The following is a 15,388-nucleotide window of genomic DNA, read 5'->3' on the forward strand; positions in this document are numbered from 1 at the left end:
ACTCTTTATCCACACTGCAAGGAATCGTGGCGATTCCTTGCAGTGCCCGTGACTTTTAAGGTCAATGCGCATGCGCATTAAGCTTATGCGCATGCGCATTGACCTTAAAAGTCACGGGCGCGTGCATGTCCGTCTTTGTTTACCCGCTCCGCCCCCTCCCGCCGTGTCGCCTTGCCTACTCTCTGAGACAGCCTCTCCCAGCTCCGCCCCCTCACTACTTGATTGCACGGCCGCTAGGCCGTGCCTCCCCTACTCTCCTCCCCCCTCCTCCCCTGCCTGCCTGCCGCTAGGCCGTGCCTCCCCATCTCTCCTCCCCCCTCCTCCTCCTACTCTCCTCCCCTGCCGTGTCGCATTTCTCCTCCCCCCTCCCCTCTCCTCCGTCCGTCCGTCTTGTTATTTCATGTCGATTTCTAGTGAGCCATGTGGATTTTAGTAGCATGCTAGCTCTAAAGTATGACAAAACATAACTTTGCTGCCAGCTAAAGAATGGTTTCCTCTCAGTGGGCCTGACCAGGGTCTGATGCTGTGCAGATGTGCGGCCAGGCCTGACTGTAAAAGTTATAAACATTGTCATAACATTGTTCGACTTCTCGAGTATTCCAAAATGGCGAGCGGATGATGCACCGGCGGTGCGGCCTTCTCCGGACAGCGTCCCGTGCCAGGGTCGAAACAGGCATTTATTTAAGCGCCAGTATGCAGGCAAGTGTTTTGCAGTGGTCTCCCTCATGTACTGCTCTTCCCCCTCCGTCATGCTCTGTGTTGCTCTCCCGCATGTACTTCTCGTCCCCCTCCACCATGCTCGGTGTTGCTCTCCCGCATGTACTTCTCTTCCCCCTCTGCCATGCGACATGTTGCTCACCCATGTGCTTCTCCCTCACCGGCCTCAGTGATGCGCTGCTTGACCTGGGCTTTGCCTGCTCCCGTTCCTCACCTGCCTCAGTAATGCGCTGCTGGAACTCCTGTGCCTCACCTCCTCCAGGTTGCTTTCTTGCCAGTAGTATTCCTTGCCTGCTTCATGTTTCGCTCGTCAGTTTGCTTTATTCCACCCCTCACTGCTCGGTCACCCGTTTGCTTTACAACACCCCCCAGCCCTGCAATGTTGCTTCTGTCCCAGTGGTCTCTCCTGCCAAACCAGTGTTACATTCCCTCACCCACTTAAAAAAATTCACACTTCAACCAATTCAATTCCAATCAGCTCCGCCCCCTCCCCTTCCCGCCGTGTCGCATTTCTCCTCCCCCCTCCCCTCTCTTCCCTCCGTCTTCAGTAGAAATCGTGGCTGTAGAATCAAATAAGCTTTATTGCAAAAAGACTTCCCGTGTCCAAACAATGTTACAATCACTTGAGGTATTGAGGCGGGGATTTGCAAATTAATGCTAACAGCCGAAGAGTCAGTCTTGAAGGATCTGACTGGTACAGGTATTCAGTCTGCACGGCACCCCACCCCCGCATTGTCCAAAGTTGCCAAGTTTTCAGTCTTAAGTGTGACATTTGCACGTTTTCAGTGTGCTCCTGTGTGATATTTCATTGCCTTATAGTCTGTGTCACTTTCTAATGGCGAGTAAAGCGGTTATGTCCGTGTAGAGAAACGTTGCACAGTTATGGTATAGAAATAGTCTTGAAACAATTGCAAACTCTTTAAACGCTTATGCTGTAACACAAATTACTTTCCTTTACGGACATGATCGCCATGAAACAATAGTGGTGTTATTTATAATAATATAGATGTATTTTATTGGTATATCTCCAGTTTGTTTAAACTGTGTGTTATTTTCATAAGCTACATCAGTTCTATTCAGTGATGAAAAATTATCATTCTCAGTATTCATCTGGACATGAAATGCAGCTGTGCAAACTTAAAATAACTCTGTGGGGGTGTGTTCTTGGAGGGGAAGGGGCTCATGCTAAGTATTGCCTGAGAGGCACTTATGCACACATCAAGCCTCTTTACATTCACCCCCAAAATCTTGCTAAACCCTACGATCGTCAGGTTTTATCCACACTGCAAGGAATCGTGGCGATTCCTTGCAGTGCACGAGAAATTTAAGCTCAATGCGCATGCGCATTGAGCTTAAATGCGCGTGCACATGCCCCCAGCCGCCTGCCTTGCCTACTCTCTCTCACAGCCTCCCCCAGCTCTGCCCCCTCACTACTTGATTGCACGGCCGCTAGGCCGTGCCTCCCCTACTCTCCTCCCCCCTCCTCCTCCTACTCTCCTCCCCTGCCTGCCTGCCTGTCGTGTCGCACCTCTCCCCTCTCCGCCCCCTCCCCTGCCCGCCGTGTTACGGTGAAAGGCTTGTTATGCCCAGGCGCCTCTTTTACTGTTCCACCAGTCTGGACTGGGAGCGGGGATAAAAAGCGGCAGGCCCCGCAGTTCCTTATCTTACGAAAAGCGGGCTGGCAACTTCGATACCCCGCTCTCATTACCCTATCTGTCGCCATTTATTTCAAAGGGCACCATTGCGCATAAACATTGCGGGCATGTCATGAAACCATTACGACACACTTGTGAACTGGCTGGGACGCAGCAGCATTTCCCACCAAGCGTTTATCCAAAACCAGTTCATAGCGTGCATGATCTTGACTGCTGATCTCCGTCTATATGGAAGTCACGCTGTGGTTTTCACGTGATCAATGAGTATTGTGAAATAATCTTCAAACTGTATGTCTAATTCCCACAAGTCTTGATCAGTGAAGTCTACCTCGGGTGATCATTATTCACTGTGGTGTTTGTCACTGAAAGCGCCTCTGCTGTATACTGAACGGTTTAAATCGAGCTTCTCAGCAAGATTTCCTCTCCCTTCCTACATTAATGGAACCAGCATGCTTCACATTGCATCAACGCATCTTGAGGCAGCGTTTAAAAGATGGCATGTTGACTCTGCATTGAAACACATAAATGAATCTGTCCTTTAAACAGCTGCTTCTAGAGCCAAAACAAATAAATGTCCCTTATTAGGTTTTTTTCGAGACAAACCTGCCGCCCAACAGAACCGTGTTGCAGGTGAGTTTGTGTTGGATTCCATTATCTTTTCTTTTCATTTCTTCTAATCTTTTTAACACTTAGTTCTGACCACGTCCAGTGGAATAGATGTGCTGATCAAATATTTCTCTGTGATTAACAGGTTTGCATTCCTGGCTTGACTTTTATCTCATGTGGCAGGGAGCGCACTGCAGACACCACGCCACGCAACGCCACTCATCCACGCAACGCCACTCATCCACGCAACGCCACTCACCCACGCAACGCCACTCACCCACGCAACGCCACTCACCCACGCAACGCCACTCACCCACGCAACGCCACTCACCCACGCAACGCCACTCACCCACGCAACGCCACTCACCCACGCAACGCCACTCACCCACCGCCACTCACTCACGCAACGCCACTCACCCACGCAACGCCACTCACCCACGCAACGCCACTCACCCACGCAACGCCACTCACCCACGCAACGCCACTCACCCACGCAACGCCAAGTAACCAAAAACATTTCCATGACAAAAAGGAGTCTCTGGCCCTTAATCCACCCACCATATGCAAGCGTTTTCATCAGCATAGCATATAGCATATCTACTAGTGATTTTTAGTTAAAGCTTTTACAAATGTTTATTGCTTTTTTGATTTGTAATTCTTTAGCATTGGCTACAAAAAATAAAAATGCAAAAGATTTACAACAAAAAACCCATAAACAATTCTAAATGCACTAACTCTAATGCTGCGAGACCTATTGCATTTCCAATGCTTGTTTTTTTTTTTTTCTGCGCAGTGCCCCTAAGCCCAACACCCGGCTGAGTTTACCAATAGTCTTAAATCAATATCGCCTACAGCCCTGTTTAAAAAAATAAAAGTTTAATCGTGGATTTCCCTATAGATGATTTGTGACCCTGACGAGACAAGTTGACCTCCCAGTGTCTCATGAAAACCACGGTGCTTAGAAACTGGCCAAATGCGTCTGTCACGTTCTATAAATACCGGACATATGGAGTCATAGTTCACAAACACACAAGTGACACACAAAGTGTCCCACACTGACGGGTGGCAGTCATATGCCTACTGCAGAACAGACTCATGTAACCCACCCAAGCAGGCTCACACTAGACAACCCCCATGCCTCAGGCGCATGAAGCCTCACAATTACCATTGTCACAATCCCAGGCCTCCCCACTGGCCTTTGATTCTCACCGCTTCCCTCCGACAGCCCTCAGCCAGCTCTGTGCCCTGCCACGTCTCTTGCATGCCTCCTTCTTAGTGTTCTCTACAAAAGACAGATTAGTAGAAGTGACGGCGGGAGGACGCCCCCTGCCGCAGCTGGTACCTCAGGCCCCTCGGCCCATTGCACAGGTGGCCTTCCGGCACGGCAGGCACTTACGCCATTCCTTGGTGGTGGCGGGTAGAGAGGTGCAGCCAACGGCCATTGTTAACTCGCGTGTTTCGATGCTGAGCTGCTGACAGTGCTTGATCCATGTTTTTTTAGGGGGCGGGGCATAGATGTTTCCTGTGCCTGGTAATTTGATGGCGTTTCAGGGGGGTGGGGGGAGCGCGGTCGGTGCTCATGTGGATTAGAGGCCTCCAACGATTCTCTAACTTTTTATTACCCATTTCTGATTGATTATGAGCCTCACGGTGCTCACAGCTCCGATATTATTTACGTGATTTAATGTCTACTTATCCGCCAGACAAAATAGACATTAAATCTTCTTGCCCATCATAAAAATCAACATGGTTCGGGCGTCGGGCGATATCATCCCACCACCCCTGCACTACCCTCTGATAAAGCATTACTGCTCACCCACACTACCACAAATAGAGAGTAAGGTGCTATCTACTGTTACCTCTGCTTACCTTTGGGATTCCACTGGACTATGTCCACACTATACTTCATTTTGGTATAGTAAATACAGAGCCAGCTTGCTGCATCAACTTATATTGTCTTGCAACACACTTGGTACTGGTTAATGACGGATTCACGGGGTGGGATGATCCGGCATACCGGCTGGAAATCCACACATTGGTTATAGATGTGCCTGCTTGATCTTCTGTATGGAACGCGTCTACCTGATACTCGCAAGCAAGACGGCAGAGTGTCCCTCACCTGTTGGTGGGCTGCTCTCCTGCTCACTGTTCGGGGTCGCCGTCTCACAAGGATGACACCTTTATAGCTTTCACAAAGAGAAGATGGAGTGAAGTTACAGCTTTTGACGTGAATGTTATTCACTACACCAAAACTTTCATCCAATTTTCAACGATTTTATTTGCATATAATTCAATTAATATTCGACCAATACTTCATATCATGTTTCAACTTTTAACATGTGCGACCTTAATGAATTCAATAATTTCTCGTGCGCAGATATGCCGATCCGGGCCTTTTTCTAGCGCATGATGAATCAATAGGCATCCAGAAGATCTTAATTTTATCCAATGCATTTCGGGCTCATATTAGCCCTTCTTCAGGGGTTTGCCTATAAATTTAAAATAATGACATAAGTTTAATCTATTCAGACCTTTCTAGAACAATCATAATCATATTGACATTTCTAACCATTTATATCTAACTTTAAATAATCAACGTTTTCCCTCTACGTGCGCGAATGCGCGCCAAAAAATGTACTTGGATCAACCTACCCACACCTTTTATAGCTTTAAAACAAAAGGATGCTTTGGAAAAACCAGAACCTACGTGGTGCACAGCCGAGGACAAAAATTTCTTCAAAAATTACACAAACACTTGTCTGTTCAAATGTATTCTATTAAAGAAACGTAGTCAATAAGACATTTCATCAGTAAAAGTAACAAACCTGTACAGTTACTTGAAGCAAAAACAGAATACAAGATTTCAAAGAATGCAGAATTTCATCATCTTAACAAAAAGCAATAGTTGAGTTAAACTTCATATGTATACAGTGGATTACCAATGACAATCCCTGTCTACAATACATTAACAAAGACCATCCCAATGCATTTCGGGTTCAATCGGAACCCTTCTTCAGGGGATAAGAGTCATCACAAATTACCTATGTACGATCTGGTATATCCTCCTCAGGAATCTACAACACAACAAATTATAAACATGTCACTAATATTATCTTGAATATTCAAGTGTATACTTCAATACAATAAGTGAATAGGATTTGCACTCAAGAATAAAGCAAGGAAAAAGGGAGATGAATGACCAATGAGATATGTGAACATGCTGCTAGAATGCACATTAGAGTAAAGCTCAAGCATTTCGCTAAGATCCGGAAACAAAAATCGAATGGTGCTCCCGTTTCCTTTATAGCTTTGTCAGCTGTCGACTCTAAAGGGTTTTACCCCCTGGGATCATATTGGGATCCCTTGTCTGGGAGATTTCTTCAAGAGAGGAAGCATCATGTGGTTTTAGGAGTTAAAGGTTAAATATTCTGTCAAACTCGCAGTTCTTTTGGTACCTTCAATTGCGTGACGCCTTGCAGGCTCCCGAATGACTTGTTGCCCGAATACAGTCTGTTGGAAGCAAATATTTTCCTCGGGAGGCTGGGTAAAGGAGCACTTATGCGATCTAATGCTCTTTAGTATTCCATGCACCTTATGGCCTTGAGGGGGCCTGACAGAGAGAGAAAGAGAGAGGTTTCCTGGGTGGGTGACTTGGAAAAAGAAGAATGGAGGAAGGCTCTAAGGGCGTCTCGGCAATTGGTGATTTCATCGCGACTGCTTATGATTCAATTGAATTACTTGCTCTCCGATGCACAAGCGGTGTGGTGTGTGTGTGCTTCCCGCGGGCGATATTCTCCCCCACCCCCTAATAGTGGCCTAGTAGTGTCTGGTGCTGTGGCCCTTTTGGGAGGGCGTGGGCCAGGTACTTTCTTCTGTCATTGGCCGCGCTCTGGACCTAATGCACCACCCTGCACGATTGGGGTCAATGGCGAACGTAGGGGGCCCTAGAGCTGAACGTGTTTTTCTGGGGATGGCCTGTTTGGTCACCAAAGGAGATGTAGCCCATGCATGGAAACCGCATAAGCCGCCTACTGTTAGAAGCTTGCTCACAGGTGTGGACAGGTGCGCTCACCAGGAGAAGCCGATATTTGAGGCTTGTGGCTGCCCTAAGGAGCATGAACGCATATGGAGGAAATGGTGTCGCTATTATGGGTTGTCGATATGAGGTGCCGATATGACTGGATAATGTTATGGAACATTGATGACTGGGATTGCTGTACCACTCTGCATGTGCGTTGACCAATTCTTAACACTGTATATACTGTGTTTTGTCACAGGTTTCTTAATAAAGTTGGTTATAAAAAAGAAAATAGCATTTTTATCCATTCTATTGATTTTGTAAAGAGACCATAATAAAAACCTGAATACAAACAGTACAGCATATTCAGCAGCATAATTACATTTGACATTATGCGAGTAAAACATTCTTACGTTGGTATACATGTCGTATCACTACCCTCTAAATGATGTATAGAACTAGATCTAGATAGGACAGGGGAGTTGATTACCCCACCATTCCCAACTATTTACCTCAAATTTTCCAGTGTTTGGCTTCATACAGTAGCAGTTCTTGTGTGGCGCACCAGTCTACTCCTGTGCGCCATTTGGCTATAGTAGGCAGGACGAGATTCTTCCACGCCATCGCAGTGTCACGTTTGGCCACCACAGGGGCGGTGCCCAAGAATAATTTGTCTGCTCTAGACCCATCCAGTCCGTCTGTGACACCCAATAATATATTCAAGGGGTTGTGAGGAACCCCGAATCCCAGCACCTCTGTAAGCTTTGTTTCCAATGACTTCCACATAGGAAGCTATGCGTGGGCAAGACCATACCATATGGAATAAATCTGCGGGCTCCTCCCCACATCTTGTACAGGCTGATTGTGGGATTAGGCCTGCCATGTGTAAGCGGACTGGGGTGAGATAGGAGGCCTGCAAGTAATATAGTTGGACCAAGCGAAGTCTGGCTGAGGCGGTGGTGGTTTTGGCGGCCATCAAAGCATCCTTCCAGTCCTTGTCCTTCAGAGCACCTAACCAGGTCTCCCATTTAGTTCCGAATGGGACAAGAGAGGTGGGACCATTGTTAGTTAAGGAGTGATAAATGCGTGATACCCCTGCCTTCTCCATATTGCCCATTGTGATTTGAGCTTCTAGGGGGCTTTACTCTGGAAGCGATGTGCCTGTTGCTATATGTACGTCAAGAGCGTGGCGAAGCTGAAAATACTTAAACTTAAACAGGTGGAGTGAGAGTCTGCTCTGAAGGTCCGAAAAGGAACCACTATGGTCACTGACCCAAACATCACCGAGCTGTGAGATGCCAATAAGATCCCACCTCCCGCAGCAATGTACCTTGCCAAAGGAGTGTTTGCTGGGTCCGTTTATTCACCCATTGGGTGTGACGCTGGGAGGCAGGCCAGGCTAGCAAGACCGCGCAGGTTACTGTGGGTAAATTCTGTGGGATGGGACTACCATACACCAAAGCTTGGATTTGAGAGAGACCCAGATCTTTTAGCTTGGTCCTGTAGGCCATGGTCAGATCAGCCCCCAGTGAACCAATCGTGCAGTGCTTGGAGAGGGATTGCTAGGTAATATGAATACAAAGTTGTCAGCCCCATGCCTCCATCGAAGGGTGGAATTTGGCAGTGAGAAAGGGCCATGCGTGGCCGCAAACCATTCCAGAGGAAACTCGAGATCAAACTGTCCAGTCCCTTGAACCAGTCCCCGAGGGGATATGGAATGGAGTATTTTGAATGATGTAGCGGAATCGAGGAAGAATCGTCATTTTAAAAAGTGCTATTCTACCTAATGGATTGAGTGGTAGTTTTTGCCGCTTCTGGAGGTCCACTTTGGCTTTTGTGACAAGTGGGGTGATATTAAGCTCCCAGGCCAGCTCGGGTAGCAGGGCGACCCAGATTCACAAGTATTTAAACAATTGCCGTCTGATGGGGATGGTGGACTGCCAATCAAAGTATTCTCTTTATAGATGCTGGGGAACCAGGGTTGATTTTGCGGAGTTGAGGCGTAATCCAGAAACTCCTTCGAAGATCTGCAGGCATCTAGGGCCTCTGCGAGAGAGTGGGACATCTTCTGCATATGAGGTGAATTTTGTCCTCGAGAGTCTGTCCATTTCCAGCCTTGAACCTGATCGTCAGAACGAATGAGGATGGCCAGAGGTTCCATTGCCAGAGAAACATGAGGGGCTAGAGGGGATATCCCTGTCTCGTCCATCTCCTGATTGGGAAGATGTCTGAGAGAGTGTGTGTGTGTGTGTGTATGTATGTATGTGTGTGTGTGTATGTATATGTATATGTGTGTGTGTGTATATATATATATATATATATCTATATATCTCTCAAAACGAATGTATGTCTGTCTGTTTGTCCTTTTATGCATTACTACACCATTCATCCGATCGGCATGAAACTTTGGGAAGTCTTTGAGTACATTCCCGATATATATATATATATATATATATATATATATATATATATATATATATATATATATATTATATCCAAACAATGCCCTTACATTCGGACACGCACTCCTCCAGTTGGTGATTTTAAAACAAAATAATTTTATTCGAAAGGAACAGCATCCTCACTCCAATACCTTTGTCCCGCTGCCTGGCGCTTTTCAGAGCTTATAAGCTCTTTTCTCAGAGGCAGTTCGAGTATGCACATTTTACTCTCCCACATTTCCCTACATTTTACTTTGCTTAATGAGCCTCCGGTGTGCTCTTCTTGGTGAAAATAGTTACGATGCATGCCGGAGTTTGTGGTTTGCATTTAAAGTTAGTTAAAAATGTAAAGCAAAAATGATTTTGTTTTCAATCTCCAATTGGAGGAGTGCGTGTCCAAATGCAAGGGCATTGTTTGGAAATATGTATGTATTTTTTCTTAAATATTCTAATCAATTCTCACACAAGAAAGATTGTGCCCCCAAATGTTTTACCTTTTTGACACCCACTGCAATCAACAGAAGTCAAGAAAATTGATCCCATTTGGTAACTAACCTTCTGGTGAATACATGCATAGAGAAGTTTGCAATAGTTTGTTTCAGATTGCATTTTCACAGATTGATGCAGTTGTTTAATCCTTTTTAGCTAAAATTGATGGTATGTTAACTTCTCCATAAACTCATTATTTCTGGGATTAAGACATAGGTTTTTGATATAGAACTTTAATGATCCACTCCAGTTACTACCTGCGTGAAAATTGCTGGAAAATGGAGAAAAGAACCTGAAATTAGTTTAACCGAAAATCAATTGGAAATCACTAACACTCTTAACTTTACCACGTCTAAAGTCGCCCCTTTCCGTTGGATGCTCTTTATTTAAGCAAATGGCTATTATATTTATCAACTGTATTTCTACATATAATTTATGCCGGAGTGCATTTCTGATGCCCTAGGTGCACATCATAAGTTCAGGAAGATTGGATATGAATGTTTTGGGCTTGTCCACATTTCACCAAATTGTCACTAAAACTATTTTGCTTGATGAGTCATCTAACCCAGTGGGGTCTCCTCTCTAATCTATTTTATGATTTACTCAGTTGCCTATCTTTAACAGTTTGTTCACGGCTCCAACTACTCAAGTGTTTATCAAAATGGTGGTCACTAGTTCAGTCATAACACAGAACTTGGAATCGTCTAAATATACTACTTTAAAAAAAGGGTTAAAAAAATGGCTCGAGCTTGTAAAAGACTTTGTAATATCAGGGCATGTGCCATGAAAAAATGTATTCAAATTTTGACGTTTTTAGGGTTTGAGGACTAAGGACATCGCGTATTACTGATGCCCAAACCACCCTGGAAAACCTATCCTGAACCCTCCCACCCCTGAAAACTTCCCTGATCCCACAACATCCCTTAAAACTACCCCGAACCCCCACCACCCCATTCAACTACCCCGACCCAGCCCCAGCACCACTTACCTGTCTTTGTCCGCTTGTCCACTTCCCGACGCTACTCTTTCCCCACCTATTCTTTGCCTTAACCACGCATGTGCGTGGTTATGGCAAATTGTTGTTCTGGCAAGTGTGTTTTCGCTTGCTGGTTTCCGGAACTCAAGTCTCTGGCCTCGTCGTTCCGGTTGTTTCCTCTTTTTACAGATATCCTACAGTCAGTAAATTGGCAATGCTTTTTTTATTTTTTATCACTCAAAACAGAGTGTTTTAACTTATTTAACCTATGCTTTCTAAAATGTGTTTTCTTGTTTTGCAGGACTTCATAGACATAACCTTATCAAAGACACAGCGGAAGACTCCAACTGTTATTCACAAGCATTACCAGATCAATCGTATTCGGCATTTTTATATGAGAAAAGTAAAATACACACAGCAAAATTACCATGACAGGCTCACCCAAATCCTTACAGATTTCCCCAAACTGGATGTAAGTATCGTTTAAATGGACAGAGTCCTTTCTATTGTGTAGCACTTTAACCTTTGTGATTTGTGGATCAGCAAATTGACTACATTGGCAATCATGTCGTTGCACAATGAAAATGCATATATAGCCTTTTAAGCCACATTTCCCATATGTGGTAAGCCTGTAGTAGGGGAGTTATTATCCCTCCAGTTGTTCATCTGTAAACTTCTTTAGTAAGGAGGGGGATTATATCTGTTTACCATGTCATGTTTAGTGAATAATTTTGCCTGGTAATATAAGCTTTCTAAACCTTCACAGCCAGGAGTGCTTCAAAGATTTGTAAACTGCGAAAAACACCAGTAACAAATTTACAAATCTGCAGTTCAGTAATGCTTCTCTTTGGCTTGTGATTCCTGATCAATCCAAAAAGTTGACACTGAACAGCACTTTGAGGCAGGTCAAGTTTTAGGTATGGAAAATTACTCCGTCCAGTTTTTGGTCTGATTATCGACTGGCTGGATGCCAGATTTAAAATTGATTTTGTTTATTTTTTATTTTGGCCTCATTTTTCATACAAAGTGCAGTTTGCAGAGAATTTTGTGGCTGTTTTTTCCCAAACTAATTATTACTTTACCAAGTGCTTTTGCTAATGCAGTGTTATCATATGACATCTGAAACACCAGCAGAAAGGACCTTGAAGAGCTTTGTCATAGTATTTTTAGAAAGGTGTTCTAGCCAAAGGCTGTGCATACTTACATTGAAAATCATCGATCTCTCAAAGAGAAACCAGGGTTAGAGGAGAAGTTTCTGATGTTTGCAGCGGATCAGAGAAAGCTACTTCATAGGATTTGAGCTGAGGAGCCTTCATTTTCGACCCAATAGACCAGTGTTATAAACTGATCTTGTATAATCTAGAATCCTTGTCAAGATCCATGAGAAGTTGTAATGTTGGCTTATGCTTTGGTAACCTAAGAGCCATTTAAAATTAACTGCTAGCATTCCTTCTTTCATTTTGCACTATAGTTGACTACAGAGACTTTCACGTTCTATACTTTGGCAGATGGAGTTATCGCACTTCCTACAGAGTTGACTGGAAATTAATTTAGTGCTCCACCTCTGTAGCAAACTATGACCTTGTTTTTTTGTAAGTTGGCTATATCAATCTTGTGTCTCCCTAATATTAAACCCCTGGTTAAAATTTGAATCTGCTCTAAAACATTACAATCAGAAGTGATATTCTGCCTATACTTTTTTGCGGGTTCAATGTCATGCATTTTGACTTGGTTATAGTGCTTACTATCCCACTGTCTATTCATACGTTTGCAAAGGATGAGAGAGGGACCCATTTGAATTGTCTTTGAATAGAAATCAGTTGTGCTCCATGTATGTACTGAAGAAAGGTGTCATTTGGCTAAAGCCAATGTCAGTGTTTTTTAACAAGATGGCATATATAATCTATTTGTAATTACATTTTCATATAATTTTGATTGCTTGTGTATATTCCAGTAGTAGCAATAGAGCCTTTGTGCTTTTAATCGAGAAGGCTGGTCGAGATCAACAGCATTTTCTTTTAATGCTAATTATTTGGCCCCAATCGATAAATCAAGTGACTTTTTTTCCCAAAAGTTACCTTTTCATTGACTTTGCTAATTTTGTGGTGCTTGGGCTAGGACATCGTCTTTCTTACTGCCCTCTTTGACTACCCACTTAAAGCCACTCTCTATGCACCCATCTGAATTACCACTGAAAAATGGCAATTTGAACATATCAGTCTCACACTCTGAAATCTCCACTGACTCCCATTATCTGCACAGTAATTTAAAAAAACATGTTTAACTGCTATAATTACTTTCCTTATTGAAACAACTAATTTCAGCAGTAAACATTCCGCAAACGACATCACAGGATGTTTGCAACTGCAGGACAGAATAGTCTGCAGGTATGTATTAATCCTGGACCACCTCAAGAGTTTCTAGGATACCTTTGTCTCATTGCCTTCGCTGAATGAGGAAATTTCCCTTGCTTTACTTCTACAATTTAGTGCATCTCCATTAAGGACATTCCTATATGCCCACGGGACAAGGGGACAAAGTACATATTACACAATCATGTGGGATATAGGTGTATAGGAGGAAACCTAAAACAAATTAGAAATGCAGTTCTAATTCAACTAAATTGAACAAAAGCAAACAAATCAGTTTTTTTGGCGCAAGTGTATTACAACAATCCTCGTGCAGTGCAATATAATACACAATATCGGTGAATAAAGTGCAGAAAAGGGACCACCATAAGAATTTTGGTGGAAAAAAGTTGGAAGTTAGGGAGAGTAATCCCACCTGCTAATCCTCTGGCCAAAAAGATTGAAGTCTTTTCATATGGCATAAAACGTTTAATTTAAACCAATAAACAGACGTGCACAATCATATATACCAAACTCTGCTGATACATCCAAGACCATCAATTCCATGTCTCTGCCAAAATCTGCAAACATTTTTGGGTTATTCAGCTTGGATTCTTGTGCCATCTCACTTCATATATCATAGAAATGATGTGCAAGTCATGCTGAATTCCAGAGACTTTTAAGAATAAATTAATCTATTTAGGCATAGGCAGCCAGTATGTTTTTTTTCCTTTGTCTTGGCTGGCCTATGGCGTCTAAGAAAGATGGTTCCCCCGGGTTCTGATCAATCCAGAATTTTACATAGGCTGATGCTGCAGAGACTGTTGGGTGTTGTAAGAGGTAACATGGCAAAGCCAGATGGAAAAATCTGATTGAGTTTTAAGAGCATATCTTTAATCACAATCAAGAGGAAAACCATGAGTTTCTATACCAGCAGTAAAGCTTTAAGGTGCCGGAAAATACCTAATGCATTGCACCTGGGTGGTACCCTAGTACAAAGATCAAGGAGAAGCAGTCATGGACTGGATACAGCTGGTTTAAAGAGCTCTTCTATATGCTTCAGTAGTATTTCCAGTGCTTTTTTGTCCCCTTCATTTTAATTCATTTCAAATATTTGCCCTTAATGCAGTTTCGCTATGAGCACGCCTCTTCAGTACTCCTTTAATCTTTTTAATGTTTTTTTGGGCATTTGACATTATAGCGGGCATTACAATACATATAATGAAACTTTGGATAGTGACTATACATTTCTAATCTCTTATGGAATGGTCCTCTGACCCTAAGCAGTCCATTTGCTTATTCTTATCATGTATAATCACATGACATTCTCAGAGAATACTCTCTTGTCAACGTAACCATGTAAATCCCCCGCATACCACCCCACCCACCCTCCCTTGTGTGTCTGAAGTCTACCTCTGGTCTAGATTGATTCCTAGTCCGGCTTCACTTCTAATCTACTCCTGGCATGTCGAGGTGTGTTAGTCACAGCTCTGTTCTCTATGGGTTGTTCCTAGTACCAGTGTTTGGTGGGGGGATGGAGCACTGGTGGGTGTCTCTCCCTTAATTCTTTGATCCTTGCTTCACACGCCCGTACATCATCCTCCGTTTTCTCATTGTGTCGTACTTGCTTCATCCAGACTGCCTATGCTGTTGCCCACTCATACGCATCCTTCACCCACATTACTACTCTTGGTGGGGCATGGCCAATCCAGGATATTTCTATGCAACTCTTTGCAAGGACTAACCCCAGTATTACGAATTTCCTACTGAGGTTTTTGCCCTTCAGAGTAGGGAGTAATCACAATAGGACCGTGAGGACCTCCCCGGGAATCACCCACCGAGTGGCTTTTTTTAGTTTGGGTAAAATTCCTGTCTAGCAAGAGACCAAAGTTGAGCTGGCTCAAGTCGTATGTATAAAATCTGCTTCTCTTTCATCACAGCAGGGATATTGCCCGACTTATCTGGATATATTTTGCCTAGTGTTTTTGTCGTGAGGTAAGTTTGATGCACAAAGTTATATTGTCTTAATTTAAACTGCGTATTCAAGCTAACTCGTTAGACCCCCTCTTGTATTTTGATCCAATCTTTTTCAGTTAGGGGAGCGTCCACCACTGGTGCCCATTTTGATTGAACGGGGT

The 15,388-nt window shown here is 43.8% G+C and overlaps 1 protein-coding gene across 1 annotated transcript in view; it reads left to right on the forward strand.

Annotated features, from left to right (window-relative positions):
* Positions 1–15,388, forward strand: part of GTPBP4 (GTP binding protein 4) — a 240,503-nt gene that overhangs the window by 26,277 nt on the left and 198,838 nt on the right. Inside the window, exon 2 of the mRNA XM_078663297.1 lies at positions 11,204–11,374. Within this exon, the coding sequence (XP_078519423.1) occupies positions 11,204–11,374 (171 nt within the window). The remainder of the gene's footprint in view (positions 1–11,203; positions 11,375–15,388) is intronic.

This window comes from Lissotriton helveticus, chromosome 10 (assembly GCF_964261635.1).
Source record: "Lissotriton helveticus chromosome 10, aLisHel1.1, whole genome shotgun sequence".
NCBI classification, from domain to species: Eukaryota; Metazoa; Chordata; class Amphibia; order Caudata; family Salamandridae; genus Lissotriton; species Lissotriton helveticus.